The sequence below is a fragment of the Oreochromis niloticus genome, linkage group LG2 (assembly GCF_001858045.2).
Source record: "Oreochromis niloticus isolate F11D_XX linkage group LG2, O_niloticus_UMD_NMBU, whole genome shotgun sequence".
Classification (NCBI taxonomy): Eukaryota; Metazoa; Chordata; class Actinopteri; order Cichliformes; family Cichlidae; genus Oreochromis; species Oreochromis niloticus.
Window position 1 is genome coordinate 13,314,714 of NC_031966.2, and position 15,394 is coordinate 13,330,107.

The 15,394-nt window shown below is 38.5% G+C and overlaps 2 protein-coding genes across 6 annotated transcripts; both read left to right on the forward strand.

Annotated features, from left to right (window-relative positions):
* Positions 1-346: 346 nt before the first annotated feature.
* asb5a (ankyrin repeat and SOCS box containing 5a) lies at positions 347-7,287 on the forward strand. Of its 3 annotated transcripts, none has more exons than XM_013270302.3 (7): positions 348-730; positions 2,105-2,184; positions 4,634-4,741; positions 4,984-5,134; positions 5,640-5,774; positions 6,344-6,535; positions 6,669-7,287. In XM_013270302.3, exons 1-7 carry the CDS (start codon positions 526-528, stop codon positions 6,794-6,796), a joined length of 999 nt encoding a protein of 332 aa, XP_013125756.1. In that variant the 5' UTR covers positions 348-525; the 3' UTR covers positions 6,797-7,287. The 3 variants fall into 3 exon arrangements, with proteins under 3 accessions (XP_013125757.1, XP_013125756.1, XP_013125758.1); XM_013270304.3 differs by lacking the exon at positions 348-730 and adding an exon at positions 762-1,722; XM_013270303.3 differs by lacking the exon at positions 4,634-4,741 and having other exon boundaries at positions 347-730.
* Positions 7,288-7,718: 431 nt separating this feature from the next.
* Positions 7,719-13,250, forward strand: spata4 (spermatogenesis associated 4). Of its 3 annotated transcripts, none has more exons than XM_005467263.3 (6): positions 7,719-7,876; positions 9,395-9,520; positions 10,373-10,491; positions 10,715-10,935; positions 11,229-11,339; positions 11,736-13,250. In XM_005467263.3, exons 1-6 carry the CDS (start codon positions 7,847-7,849, stop codon positions 11,828-11,830), a joined length of 702 nt encoding a protein of 233 aa, XP_005467320.1. In that variant the 5' UTR covers positions 7,719-7,846; the 3' UTR covers positions 11,831-13,250. The 3 variants fall into 3 exon arrangements, with proteins under 3 accessions (XP_005467320.1, XP_005467321.1, XP_005467319.1); XM_005467262.4 differs by having other exon boundaries at positions 7,733-8,012; positions 9,395-9,524; XM_005467264.4 differs by lacking the exon at positions 11,229-11,339 and having other exon boundaries at positions 7,731-8,012; positions 9,395-9,524.
* The last annotated feature ends 2,144 nt before the right edge of the window (positions 13,251-15,394 follow it).

Below are 15,394 nucleotides of genomic sequence, written 5' to 3' on the forward strand. Positions count from 1 at the left end.
ATGTGTGTGTGTGTGTGTGTGTGTGTGTGTGTGTTTGTGTGTGTGTATGCTGAAATGAAGTTTATATATTCACATCAGTTTTATCTAGATTCAAATGATCATTTATTTAACTGACTTCAAGACAATTAAACACATGTTCAGTCAAACTAAACCAGAATTTAAGCCACTATATTTAGTTCATCTCATGCAAAAAGACATTTTAATGAAAAATCTGAATTAAATACTGCCACGACTTACATTTTTGGGGAAAATTACATCACCTCTGTAATTAAAACAAGTTTGTAAGTTTGAAATTTATATAACTTGAGCCCACCCACATCCAAACATAGTGTACACTTACATTTCAGTTGTTGCAATCAGGCACAGTAGCAGCTGCAGAGAATTTTTTCCAGCCCGTGCTTTGTCAGGACCAGCCAACTAGTCAGTGCACTGGGAGGAAAAAGCAGGCTCCTCTTATGCTTTTTGTAGTGGCATCTGATCCTGCGTTCATCATAACCAAAGCTCTTCTGTATCGTGCCAGAGGAAATGTCAGACCATACAGAGGAATTCACCAACAAGCCCTTCGCAGCCCAGTTGTCCAATGTTTACCTCAGCATCTTGGCACTGTTCTGCTTTAAGCTTTTTGTTAAGATCTCTCTTAACTTGCTGACATACTTCTACATTGTCCGTGGGAATCGCAAAGAGGCTGCCAGGATATCAGCAGAGTTCTATGATTATGGTCAACAACACAGTGAGTACTTTGAGACAGGTCGTTTTAAAAAGCACTAACACTTGATTTTTTATTAATTTGGTTACTTAATAACATTTTGCAGTTTAAGGTGTAATATATCTGTACGATGATGGCAAACACAGTTTAAATGTAACCACAATACAAATAAATTATGGTTACAAACACCCTGCAACGCATTTAACTCCAACTGTAAAAGGTCAGAGGTAAAATCTAAATGTTTTCTTTAGAATCGTACAGAAGCCCTCCATGCACACATACACACACACACACACCATTTCAGTGTTTACAAATGAGCTATAAATACTGCATTGCTAATCCAATGAGTATAAAAGCCATTAATTGTGTTCACATTAATACATACTAGAAATATCATTGATAGCCCACTTTTCTTTCATTAGCTTAATAGCTACTTAGAAATCCTGAACTGTACATTCAATATTAAATGAAGACAGTGTTGGCCCGGCAGCTCTTTCTCTCTAATGTATTAATAGAACGCAGTCATGATATCCCCTCCCCCAGCCGCATCCTGCCCTAGTTTCCATTCCCAGCTATGCAGTGCACACTTTCACACAGCCACCAAAACAACACTCCACATTCTCAGGGACAGGCGGTTCGAAGGCACATTCTGAGGGAAGACAGACACGACAACAACATAATCTGTAGCTATCATCCAAAGGGCTGTTTAATCTAAAGTGTACCCACTCCATGGAATACTAATTGACCAAGCTCAGGGTATTTGTCACGGTCCCGTAGATATGGTCTTTCTTGTTCTAAGAAATCTGTTTGATGTCTCTAGCTGGTCCTGTCTGTATTTCAGATTTTAATGTCAGTCAGGGAAAATAAGGTGCATGAATAAAAAAGCATGGATTTAATAGAAAACATTAGGTGGATTATTGTATAATTTATAAAGAATATGGATGAAAGGATGGATGAAGATGATGACGATGAGAACGTGTGGAATGCATCAGCTGTTATTCTGGACATTGACTCAGGTGCACCTGAAGACATTTCTTCTTTTTTCTGGATTTCCTTCTGTTTTTTATTGAACAGCCACAGCCAGTTTGGCAGGTTTACTTTCATTTGTCATGTGAATGGAGTGTGATAGTGCAGAGTTTAATGCATCAGGAATTTTCAAGCGCTGTTAAGTCACATAACCATATGCTGCCGGGTGCATTAACTCTTGGAAGATGAAAGGTAAAACGTGACTTGAGAGGTTAAAACAGCCAGTTGCTATGTTTAGATGTGTGGCAGGAGAATGCATATTTGAAGCTTTCTCTGTACTGTTGATTTTTTTAAGGAGTCTCGACGAGAGAATTAAGTAAATAAAAATACATTTAAGTTTGACTAAGTACTGAATTCGTATTCCTGTCACAGGATCTTGGGCAGACCGCTCACCCCTCCACGATGCTGCCAGTCAGGGCCGCCTCCTGGCCTTGAGGACCCTCATTTTACAGGTGAAGAAAAACACAATTCCCTTGGAGGCAGGCGGGTAATGTGTAACCTCTCATCTGCAAACATGAATCCTGTTGTAACCATCTCTTCCACAAGCCAGTTTGGTTCAGTAACTTTGTAGATTTATCCACACCTTGATAAAGAGATCAAGGTGTGGATAAAACTCTGGAGACTGCTACAAAGTTATCTGTAAGATCTATATAAAATTATTACCTGGGTCACGATTACAATATAGCATATGCTTGGTATGCTTGTAGCAGCAATAATTTTTAATGAGAGTAACACAGTATACACCTAGCAGATAAATTATTGATAACTATTTCCATATTTCACTATGTAGTTCTAGCTTTCCATAGGGCATAAAAATGCTAATAATGTTTGTGATCCAACAGGGAAGATACTGTTTCACGCTATCTGTCAATTATAAGAGTTGATGTATCAGTGCATAGTACAAAAAATAATATAAGATATAAAGCTGTTCCTTACAAGGCAGCACACTGGTGCAATAATAGGCATTGTTTCCTCAAAGCAAGAAGGTCCAAATCCCCTGACCAGCTGGGACCTTTCTGAGTGGAATTTGTATGTTATCTCTTTTGCCTGTGGTTCTCTATGGGCACTCTGGCTTCCTCCCATAGTCCAAAGACATGCGTGATAGGTTAAGTGGTAATTCTAAATTGGCTATAAGTGAGGATGTTAGCATGATGTTTGTCTGTCTCACTGGGTGAGCGCTGATACAGACTGGTCACCTGTCCAGTTGTACCCTTCAAGCTTATGACCAGTGGGATTATCTCCAGCCCCATCACGACCCTGAACTAAATAAGCTGATAAAAATGGATGCATGGTTCTGAACAGGTCCACAAATTTTGTAAATACCACCTAAAATGAATTAAAAAACACGACATATTACACACTCTGTCATTATTTTCATGATAAAAAATTGAGCCAAAGTGCAGAAACAATTATGTACACCCTAAATGCATTAGGGTAAAAGCATCTGAGTAACCACCGATATAAAAGCAGACATTTTGGCACTTTGTTGGTCTGGAGCGTGCAGGTGTGTGTCAATGTTTAGCACATTGCCAACGAATAAGGAAAAACTAGGCGATTATCTTAAAGAAGCAATTGTTGCTGCTGATCTGTTTGGGAAGACCAAATCATTCTACAGTGAGAAAGATTATTCACAAGTGGAAAACATTCAAGACAGTTGCCAAATTCATCTCTGCAATGCTCAGAGACACTGCCAAAAACCCCAAAGCTACATCTCATTATAGTACAATTAGGAAAAGACTGAACTAATATGGTTTGTTTGGAAGGGTTGCCAGTAGAAAGCCTCTTCTCTCTAAAACGAACATGGCAGCACCTGGAACCAATGTCCTAAGTGGAGATGTTTGGCCATTATTCACGGTGCCACATCTGGCAAAACAGAAACACAACATATCAGCACAATGACTTCATAGTGACAGTAATTGTTCATAGTAACTGTCAAGCTCAGTGGTGGAGGGGTGATGATTTGAGCTTCTTCTGCAGCCACAGATCCTGGGCACCTAGCAGTCACTGAGCTAACCATGAACACCATTCAATACCATTCTACAGTTAAAGATGAAGCTATCTGTTAAAGCTTAGCTGAAATTTGGTCACAGACTAGAACATCACCACAAGAGCAAACCTACAACAGAATGGCTGGAAAAGAAAAGACCCAAGGTGTTGCAATGGGACAGTCAAAGTCCAGATCTCAACGTCTTAGCTAAAATGCTGTGGTGAGACCTTGAGGAAGCTATGGATAAATCCCCACAAACCCTGTTTTAAAGAACAATGTCAGAGTAAAGTTTGTTCTACAAGCTATTGAATCATGGAGTGTACTTAATTTTTCACATAGTGCTTCTAGGATTTTGGCCTAGTTTTTGGAAAATAAACTTGTTTTGTACAGTAGTTCAAAGGCCTTATTTACCCAAAGATTTTCTTTTTAATTCATGTCCCAAACCCCTGGAACTGTAAGAGAGTATTATTTGAGCATATGCTAAGGAAAGAATAATTGCAAACAAAAACAAGTACAATACTAATACAAATGCATTAAAAGTGAAATCTCCACTTGCATTTCCAGCTGCTCACAGAATGTGCTACAAAAAAGCCTGTGACTTCAGCTACAGAGGAAACAATGCTTTGCTCTAGTCAGACAAATTCATAACAAAGTAGGAAAATTATTACAGGATTTCTGATGGTAATTAGCTCTTTACTGGCTTTCAGTTGGATCTACAGTTTAATTAGCAGGCTTGTTAATCTCTGCTGTTGAAATCATCACAGTTTGAAAATTGCTATGAACCCTAACTGAAGAGAATGCCTGTGTTTTGTAAGAGGAGATAAACTTATTAATGTTCTTGTTCATTTATGAGTTAATGTCCCATAAATATCCATGCCCACTAAATATCTGTGGCTATTTGATTCTGTTTCCAGGGTCACAATGTAAATGTTCTGACTATAGACCATGTAACACCCCTGCATGAGGCCTGTCTTGGAGACCATGTTGCCTGTGCCAGAGCACTCATTGATGCAGGAGCAAATGTAAGTCCTATAGTGGCCTGGTGACTCTTTAATGTTGCCATGTTGCACGGGTCAAATGAAATTTCCATGGCTGGGAAAATCTGGGTAAGGGTAACAAATGAGCAATGCCCTGTTTCAGTCACTGCAGAGCTATTAAGTTGTTGTTGTTCCCTTTCAACTGTACCCCCAGGCTGTTACTATTTGTCAACTTGCATGATTAAATAAGGCCTAAAAATAAGAATAAAAAGAAAATGTGTTCACAGGTCAATGCTTCTACAATTGATGGAGTCACCGCTCTGTTCAATGCCTGTACAGTGGGCAGTGTGGCATGCACAGAAATTCTTCTGGAAAATGGAGCAAAACCCCAGAGTCTTTTATATCAACCTTCTCCGATACACGAAGCAACCAGCAAAGGTATGTCATGACCAAAGATTTTGCAAAATTCATAAACTCTGATTATTTTCAGTATTTTTTGTGATTCAAGTTAGTGTTACATGATTATGCATGTATTACTGTGTGGGTCTATGTGAAACACAATGGAAAGATATCCCCTTGGAAAAAGAGACTATTCTACATGGACCATTTACTTCAAAGTGAGCCAGTGTTAGAGGACCAGTCCTAAGAGACTTAAGCTTGTGAGAGCCGGCTTTTGCTGATGAGAGTCATTATTTTTGACTAACAGTATAATCAGAGCAGTATAATCAGAAAATAACCCAACATTATCGCAGTTCCCCTCTCTGCAGATTACGCTTGACTTTCGACCTGATTTTGTGTCCTTTACTGTGCTATAAGCACGTTCTTACTTGCACTATGATAAAGAGCTTTAGCTATAAATCCAACAGGGCCTGAGCAGACAGCTTGGAGAATTATTTTGCATTGTCACTTACTGATTACTGACTTCACGCTTCATTACTTCCAGGTCATTATGGTTGTGTAGAGGCCCTGGTGACTTGGGGGGCAGATGTGGACATGGACATTCCTCACCTGGGCACAGCACTATATACAGCCTGCGTCTGCCAAGAGCTTGAATGTGCCAGGAAACTCCTGAGGGAAGGTCAGTTCGCAGAACTGTGTCGATGTTTACAGAAAAGTCCTATGTGAACATATGGACTTAAGCACAAAGATTAGAAACACAAAAACAAACTGATATATAATAAATATATGCATGCTCAGAGGATTTTAGAGGCCTCTGGGGGGGGAAAATAAAAACATTTAAACAACAATATGATAAATTCTGTGCTAGGAATATGGCAAACAATGAGACTGCAAAATGTCAAGTGCAAAAGGTGTAACAAAGAGCTAATGAGAACTCTATCACATAAGAAACAGACAAACTAATTGCTTTATTAGCAGCAGCCTTAGTAAACAAGAACTTAATACAAGCAAAGCACACATTGCAATTTCAATAAGAAGTGGGACCACATTTATACCCAAGAAGTGACTGATTACATATACAAGTGATTAGTGTGCCCATTTGAAAGAAGGTAATTTAGGCAAATAAAGAAAAGGTAAATTAAAAATATAGTCACAAATTAACCAAAGCTACTTGTACTTAACAATACAGGCATCTGATCTTGGAGTTTTCTGATTGGACTATGGATAATTGTAGTCTCCTCCATGTAGGTGCAAATGTACAGAAAGGTAAATCCCTGGATTCACCCTTACATGCAGCTGCAGAAAAAGACTGCACAGCTGTAGTGAAGTTGCTGCTGGACTTTGGCGCAGACATTAATGCCAGGAACACAGAGTTTCAGAGGCCAGTGGATGTGGCTCCACCCAGCAGTCTAACAGAAGGCTTTCTACTGCTTTATGAAGGTATGAGTTTACTTTTTACTTAGTTTCGTGTGCAATCATTGATCTCTTTCTGACCTAGCTTTGATCTGTTTCTGTCTTTTTTCAACCATCAATTAACAGTGATAAATAATGTTTTCCTGTCTCCTTTTCATAGCTACACCACGGTTGCTTAGCCAGTTGTGTCGTCAGTGCATCAGAAACTGCGTTGGACGCGACAGACTCCACCTTCTTTCCCATCTTCCTCTGCCTAACAGGATCAAGAGCTACCTGCAGTACCAATGACAACAGACTATCAAACTGTTTGCCTAAATGGGACTTGCAGGAAGAAGCCTTGGACACCAAAAAATTATATCAACTCCACACTCCTCATAACTTTAATTTTAGCTTCCAGTCAATCCAGTAAAAGCAATTAATTTGAATTAGCCACACAGCCGAGTAGCTGACTGTAGCAGCTGTGTTGAGCTGGCCTGATTCCCATGTGAGGATGTGTGGACCTGGATAAATGTAAAGCAGGATGCCACTAAAACAAACTTCCAGGATTAGTTTTCCCTAGGTTAATTTTGTTTGAATAACATTAATAATAAATATTTTGTTTTCTGTTCTGCAGTGGTTAGAAAATGCCATACTAGTTGCCAGTGAGTGTTGCACTTTATATTTAAACCCCCCCTAAAAGATTAGAATAACGTGTAAATGCACACTATATGCTGTATGTTAATGAATGTTCATGGTTTAGCATTAAACACTAGAATATTAAAAATTTGTTTTGAAACCTGTTGCATTCAAATATGTCTTTCCTAGGAGCCACATGGTGGATTTGTTACCAATGTTTGTCTCAGTGGTATGGTGGAATCAGTTATTCAAAGAGTTGACAAGTTTAAGCTTGGATTACTGACCACTGACAACTGCTCAGATGGAAAATGTGTGTAGCTGGATGGAACTTTTAAATCATGCCTAACATATTATTAACAAGATATTCATGTGCCATTTGATAATATTTTGGCAGTATTTTGATTTCTTATTTTATATATCTGAGTTTCATTTCAGTATTTGTAATTAATTATTTCAGTTTCATTGTTATATTACATGCAGTTGTGTATGCTCTAGTATTATTTATTGGGTAGCACTATTAAAAAATTAAAAGCTTTATACAAATTTTAGCCAAATAAATAAATAAATGAAGAAACAGACCGCTCACCCTCTAGAGGGCAGCACGCCGCTACCGACACGGTTTAGCACCACAGAGTGCTGTTGTCATAGAAATCTCAACAAAACAGGCCAGGAGCTCGTCAATTAGCCCACCTTAAAACAAAGCAGGAGAGCTCGGCATGATTTATGGAAGTGACTGGTAACAGCGATAGAAAGGTCAGTGGTGTGTAGATTTCATGGCTCGGAGCAGCATATGTTTCGCAGAATGTCCCAAGAAAACAGGACTACCAAGAGAAGTAGTCAAATGGCTGCAAACTCTGGACTTGGCATTTTATCCCAAAAATGTGCGCAGGTACAGAACCTATTTTGTGAATCACAAATACGAATAAAAGAAAAGAAGAAGAATTAAAAGAGGATATGTGCGATTAAAATATATATTTTTACACGTCTATTTTCCTGCATATTGTTAGAAAAGTATTATGTTGTGTTTTTACTAACCTACCGTTAGCTAGCTAAATTGAATGTAGGTAAGTGTTTTATTTAGATACCATTTAATCTTTTTTCTAACTTAAAACAAACACGTAACTGCAGAGTAAAAAAAAAAGAAACAAATCACATAAAACTAGGGTGGCCAGATGTCACGCCGTATCTAAGCCTGCACATTGTATATATGCAGACAATGTCGCACTTTTTATTAGCTCTTGGACTCTTGTGACTGAAAAAAGGAGATCCGTGGATAACTTCTGAGTCCCGAAGGTCAGGACAGCAGCTGAACTGTTAGTTCAGCAGAAAAGAGGAATAGATGAATGCACAATACATACATTCAAGAAGTCATGATATATAGAAATATAAATGCACACACACACATACAGTACCCATTACGGCATTAATGTACCCCCTTAGCTCAATTCTGCTGATACACATCAGCTGTAAGGTAAATTCATACAGTTTGATAAAGATAAGTTGTTGCAGTGCAGTCTTAACTTCATTAGTTGGCTAACAGTAGTTTAGTGCTTCTGCAGCAATCGTGGTAACCAGCATGACTGAGAAGTACACTAAGTGGATGGGACTATGCAGGCCAGACCTTATGAAGAAAAATGTCTCTTTGAAATTAAAAAGAGATCATTCATCAGCTTGCAAGTTTTAAAGCATGAGGCTGTTTGAAAATTGTGTAAAAGAGGTGGCTTTGTCAAGCTAAGTGTGTCCAGTGTTGGATGGGTTTAGAGTTGAGCCGATTTAATCGAAGTTTGTCTGGCTATCATTACCTCAGGATTGTGGTGCGTGAGGTGAGTCCTCATAGTAATTCCAGAATATTTTAATTTGTTTAAAATTAAATTAAATTGATATTTGGTGTCCCTGTATCAATACAATATAACCACACAAAATCTACCTCAATCTATCTACCTCCCCCCTCACACCCACCTACCCAATTTCCAGCACACTGTGAACTGTGTTTGTATCAATTTCCTAATTTATATACAGCATATCAAAATTCTGCACTACCATGTGCCCCATTTTTTTCAGTTTCCTCATTTAAACACAAACTTACAATGCATAAAATATGAAGCGAATAACCAACTTAAAAGGAGCAGGATTATGTGAGGTTGATTAAAAAAGAAAGAAAACGCAAGGATAACAATAAATCTGCTATGACAAGGAATAACCAAGTGCTAAGACAAATTCCACTGGTAGAGCCAGTAAGTGCATATTGTTATTTCTGTATTTCATTTCCAGAGATTTTTCCAGCGGCTACCTTGTGGCACAGATATTTTCTCATTATTACCCCCGAGACTTTTCATTGCACTCATACGACAGAGGAACATCGCTTTCTGCCAAACAGTGGAACTGGAGCCAGATAGAGCGGGTGAGCAGAGGAAAATATTCAAAAATATAATGAGCCGCGAAGAAATGCTTTTTTTTTATTCACTGCAGTTGGCATGTCACTGAAATGCATCTTCCAGGTACAGTTTGGTGTTAAAATAATACAAGTTCAAGTTTCTCTTACTTGTTGCAGGCTACTGCTACTCCAAGTGTCATAAATAAATGTTTTGGTTAATCTGCAATACACCAGGGGCACAGACACACAGACAGCATGGAGCCTTAAATACATATGTTGAAGCAGGGCTGGACTTGGACTTAAGTAGTTGCTACAGTTAAAAGCTACACTTCAGCTATTAGCAATGGCTCATGGTCAAAGTTCCTTCCTAAATATGTCCCTCCATCTATTTTCTTACCACGTCAATTTCATCTACCTCCATCTCCCCCTCACTTCTCCACAGCAGGCACTCGCAGCAACAGCGTGCTGTAACTGAAGATTGGTTACTAGTTGTTGCCGGTTCATGGTGGAGCAGCAGCCCTGACAGCTAACATGTTGGTTGTTTTTAATTTCTTTTTATTGTTTTCTTTCAGCTTTTCAGCTTCACCTTTTCACCACTTCTTCCACACAGCGAAGGGGATGGGCTGGTCACATTAAGAGATTGACTGGGCAATCCAGTGTCAGCATTGAAAATAAATGAATGGGCTGTTGTCAGTGCTTGTACAGCTGGTGCGCAAAATGCCCGGTATGCCAGATTTACCAGTCCAGCCCTGTGTTGAGGTCCCGCTGGGATGTGACATTTTCACTACCCACAGTGCCTGTGTTAACTGAATCGTAAAGTGGTTTCCTTCTCCATTCAAGTGTTTAAATATAATCTACAAAGTTTATTGATCCAGTCTTTAGAGAAGCGGAATATGTACTTGAAGAAGGAGGCCATTGAGGGAACAATCCATTGTAAACCAGGAGCAGCTGAGCTGTTGGTGCTGGAAGTTTACACTATTTTAACTAACGGGAGGTATGTTGGCAGCTTTATATCTGATGTAATACTGATCTTTAAAAATAAATGTTTGCGTTTTTTTGTATATGTAACTACAAATATGTGACTACACATGTAACTATTAATGCTAATGATGTTGAAAAGATCCAGAACAATACTATTGCAACTCTCACAAATATTTGTTTAGCGGTCAAAGTGATGTGACAAAGAACCATAACATATATTGTGTTTCCCTTTTAAGAGTCAGTGATGTAGAGGGCCCAGAGCCAGACTTCACCGATGAAGAATACCAGAACCTACTTCCCAGCCTGGCTCGCTCCACAGCTTCAAAAGCCATCAAGAACAACCTGACAGGAACAGAAATCAAGGCTGTGCCTGATATAAGCACAAACCAGAGGAAGGCAGAAAACATCCTCCGCAGGCACCTCGAGCACAAAGCTGCAGAGAGAATTCTGAACCCTGGTAGGTCATCCATGATTAAGCGGCATTGTATCTCACATTAAGATTCATAAATACATACAGCTACTTAGATTATCAGGAGGTGACATATTTCTGGCATATTGCATTATGGAAATGCTAGTAGATATAATAACTGCATGATTTGCAGTATGGCCAGTTCAGAGTTTACAATCATTAATTTTTTTGTGTTGGAGACAAAATAAGAGAGCAGGGTCAAAACACATGCAAAGGGGAATAAATCAAATTTATTTGTGTAGAAATTTGCTTTTTTTGACAATGCCCTGTTTTGAGTACAGGACGTTTTAAAGTGAAGCCTAAGCGAAGCCAGCCAGCTCCCCACAATCTTGTGCCACCAAGCCAGATGGATAAGTGCTCTGACACCTGTTCACCTGAAGGCAATACCTTAAGTATGCACAAACTCCCTACTTTTGTTTATTTGTTTGTTTATTTTTGCAAAAGTAAGCTGAAGAGAATATGGATTTTGTAAAAACGTTGAATGCACCAGTTGGCTGCAGTAAATTTGGGAGGTAAATATTGACACCTGTCCTTCAGTGGTGGAATAGCTGGGTCTTGGTTGCTTGCAGTGGAACTGTATACCAGGAAACTGTTACATCCAGCTGTTGCCTGCACAGCAGCTGCTTTAAAAAAAACACTGCTTATGTACAAGTAGCTATTAAAGTTAATGTTTTTTTTAATTTAAGTATTTCTTTCTGTGGTGCTGAATAACCTAATGCACAAAACAGAACTAATATACCAGTGTAATTGTAGCTGCACTTTTGACAGATGTGTTTCTGCTGTTCTAGAGCTGTGGTCTTCACCAACATGGAGCAGAGCTTCTGTTTCCTTTAAGGAGATAAAGGTCCGTCAGCCAGCCAAACATTCATTGGTTAATTATTAAAGATACCGATTGAATAACTGCGCTGTCACTGTTTTATGTGTGAAATGATGAACTCATTTATTTTCAGTTATTCAAAACAAAGTCCTTCTCAAACTATTATACCTCACCAGTATTTACCTGACTGTAATTTGATGTGATTTGATTTGGATGATGCATGACGTAATTTCTTGTTATCGCTTATATAATGGTAAAAGGTCTCTACCATGATATATGCTGTGTCTGTTTCTGCCAGTAGGCGGCAGCATTACATCATACCATTATTTCTCAATGGCCCGTGCAGAGGAGCTGAAGGTGTACCATTTGCATTTTATAAATTTATACAGTGGTTATACTGAGCTGCCTTACTGTTCACCATTGTGTTTCACCAGCATGAGAAGTGTTATTTTAAAAATAACAGTTGATAATGAATATTAGATATTACTGAATATTCACATATTACTAAATTTTCATCTATGCTCCTCAGTCATCACAGAGCCTCGCTGTCTCTCAATCAGTCTCTCATTTTGGGAGAAACCTGAAAAATGCTGATAAAATCTACTCTATGAAGATATTAGCAGATTCCTTAATTGGTTTGCTAAACACCCAGTCATTGTGGCAGGCAGACATGAAAGCTTTTCCCTTTCATTTAAAAAAAAAAAAAAATGCTCTTGGTTACAAAGCATGTTTCAGCATTTTTATGGACCGGAGATTTATATTTTAGAAATACAATGAGCTGAATCACTGTTTTTTTTTTTTCTTTTTTTAAACTGCTGTTAACTAAAGACCAAAGATTCTTTGGTCTTTTTTTCTCAATGTCAAAAAAACTGTGCCCATAGCAACACAAGTTGAATGTGCTGACACATCTTCATTTAGAGCTGCAACAAAACAAGCTGAACAGTCATGATTGTGCCTAGAAAATAAACACCATATGTTCAGTGTAATGACTGTATGTACCAGTATTCCTTGCTAAAGAGTTATGCAAAAACTTGTCTAAAAGAACACACTACTACTATGCTAATGACTTAATATTTCTACTATGACATGCACATTCCTATATTTTCAGTCATAAATTATCATTTTGCTCAGGGATCTGCCAACAACGTCATGCCAAATTCATTAACTTAATGTCATGGATAATGATTTTAATAGTTGAGCTTAAATTGGAGATAGAATAATATAATGTGAAATGTTTTCTCCACCCACCCAATATTAAATTTCCTATCATATTAATAACTGGTGTTTCATTCTATACTTTTTCCCTTTTAAATTAGCTCCTTTATTTTGTGCACGTTATTGAGCTGTTTTGGTTTGTCATATTACATTTTGTTGAGCTATTCTGTTTTATTTAAGCTGTTTTGTTATCAGCTTCCTTGAGTGTTTTTATCTGCTATAACTCAAGGATTTCCAACCCTTGGGATGAATAAAGCTAAACTTATGCTCACTCATTTGTGTTCACTACCGAATGACTGCTTTTTCATTTTGTATTTAAGTGGATTTCCTGGCAGACTTGGCAGACAATGTAAAATTAAACACTGTCATTTCCTACATGTTGTACAGTGCTTAACAAATGTATTAGACTTTGTCATAGAAAGAGAAAAAAATAATGTTGTTAGGCAAATAACAAACTGAATTCATGATTTTTTTTTTTTTTACACAAATTTGACCCAGACTGCACTGAGAAGTCAGAAATTAATGAAACATAATATTCAATCACCAAAACAAATTTTTCGGTTCATGAATACAATTAAATAACTGTAATTTGGCATTTTAATGAAAAAATACTAATCTGCTTCCCCTTTTTTAAATAATAGAGTTAATATGAAAATTCATGGATAACAGCAATAATTATATTGTAGCATTAAAAATCTAATTTTGATTAAAGATTTTGCACATGTTGGTGGATTAACTATTACATAAACATAAAAAAATATTTGGGTAATTACCAATAATGCTGTTTTAGGGCACTTGTGGCATAAACGTTAGATTGGGTGGTGGTCTTAAAAATTTGATAAGTATTCGATATGTAAAATACCCAATGTACAGTACTTACAAGATGTTGCATTAACTTCAACATCTAGCCATACTAGTCCTAAATAGTTTGGTTTTCCTCTTAATATATTATAACCAGTCTAAGTCATCTTTTTAGTTATAAGTAATACATCCATGACATGGTTGCTGCTGTCGAAGCACGCTGGCTTCACCCGATTCTTTTGATGGCAAGAAGTCAGTCGGAACCGTGAAGTCCAACTTCAACTCTTTATTCAGCAAAGCATATGCATATGGAGATCACACACACCAAACTCTAAGCTGCACAGAGTATGTTCTAAAGTATGATTTAGAGAATGATTTGATGTATGATCTAAAGCCTTTCCTCAATAAAGCTATTTTATACCTTTTCATTGCACCCCTCCTTGCCAACAGGGAGAGTAGGTGCACTCCCCCTGTCAGCCAATCACAACATGTTTATTACTGTCATCCCACCCACATGGCAGTGGAAATTCAGCTGTGCCCTGCACCCTAGTTCTTAACTTTATTTTTCAACACATATCATTTGCTTTACGTTTTTTTATCTTCAGTTTTAACACTTGTTTCGTGCTCTTCTGTTTCCACTCGCCTACACATAGTTTCACATCCCCAATGTCTGGCAGTTTTTAACTTTTGAGCAACAACATCTATCTTGCACTATGATTGACAAAATAAATCCTTTCCACTGCCCAAACACTGGAGTCATCCACTCCTCCAGAGGATTGTTCACCCCTGAATGTTCATGCATTTTCGTGGACAATGTTCTCAGTCCCTCTAGGGCTTTGGTCACAGAGCCGTCAGGGGCCGTGTTATTTGGAATGAATGTGCAGCACATGTCTCCAAACATCGCACAGACACCCCCTTTTTCAGCCAACAGCATATCTAGGGCCATCCTATCTTGTACAGCCATCAGAGAGGTAGGAGCCACGTGCTCATCTAATCCCTCAATTGCATCCCTAGTCAAATTGGCAAGCCTTAACATATTGTAATGGACATAGTTAATCTTATCCACATTTTTATTTGGTGTGGCTGGAAAGAAAACTTAAAGGACTGGTATGTTTTCAAAACCTGATGCTACCTGGTATTTATTAGGAACCCCTCTGGGCACTCCTAAAGTGTCTATATAAGTGGGTGAGCCTAAAGTTGGGTCTGTATTCCCCACTGACCTACGTACTAGCACATGGCGTCTAGACCTCTGCGTCAGCGTACCGGCATTAGTGGTCCCCACCTTAACAAGTCTATCCCCTATCAAGACCAGTGGTGCCCCCAACCAAACCATGGCACAATGTTCCTATAGCTGTACTAGGGATTCTAACAAACAGACAATGGTCGCCGCTGTAGTAATACAGCCCAGCTGTGGCCCACTCACCCGCTCTGGCGGGTCGCCTCCAATGTGGTGCTACACCAGTCAAGCTCCAGGCTCCCATAGTTAAACGGTGGCAGCCCTGACAGTAAAACTGAAACAAGTATAGTTGTCTTGGTGGGGTGAGAAGGGACCAGTCTGTTTGTCATTGTTAATTGGTGGGAATATGCTAGCTAGAGTTGTGCAGTTGGCCGGAG

Excerpts from the sequence above, each read along its gene's own strand:
- asb5a (XM_013270302.3), top strand. The coding sequence starts at position 526 with ATGTCAGACCATACAGAGGAATTCACCAACAAGCCCTTCGCAGCCCAG. Across the intron at positions 5,135-5,639 it reads ACACGAAGCAACCAGCAAAG|GTCATTATGGTTGTGTAGAG; the intron begins GTATGTCATGAC and ends CATTACTTCCAG. Across the intron at positions 5,775-6,343 it reads CAGGAAACTCCTGAGGGAAG|GTGCAAATGTACAGAAAGGT; the intron begins GTCAGTTCGCAG and ends TCCTCCATGTAG.
- spata4 (XM_005467262.4), top strand. The coding sequence starts at position 7,897 with ATGGCTCGGAGCAGCATATGTTTCGCAGAATGTCCCAAGAAAACAGGA. Across the intron at positions 8,013-9,394 it reads TATCCCAAAAATGTGCGCAG|AGATTTTTCCAGCGGCTACC; the intron begins GTACAGAACCTA and ends TTTCATTTCCAG. Across the intron at positions 10,936-11,228 it reads AGAGAGAATTCTGAACCCTG|GACGTTTTAAAGTGAAGCCT; the intron begins GTAGGTCATCCA and ends TTTTGAGTACAG.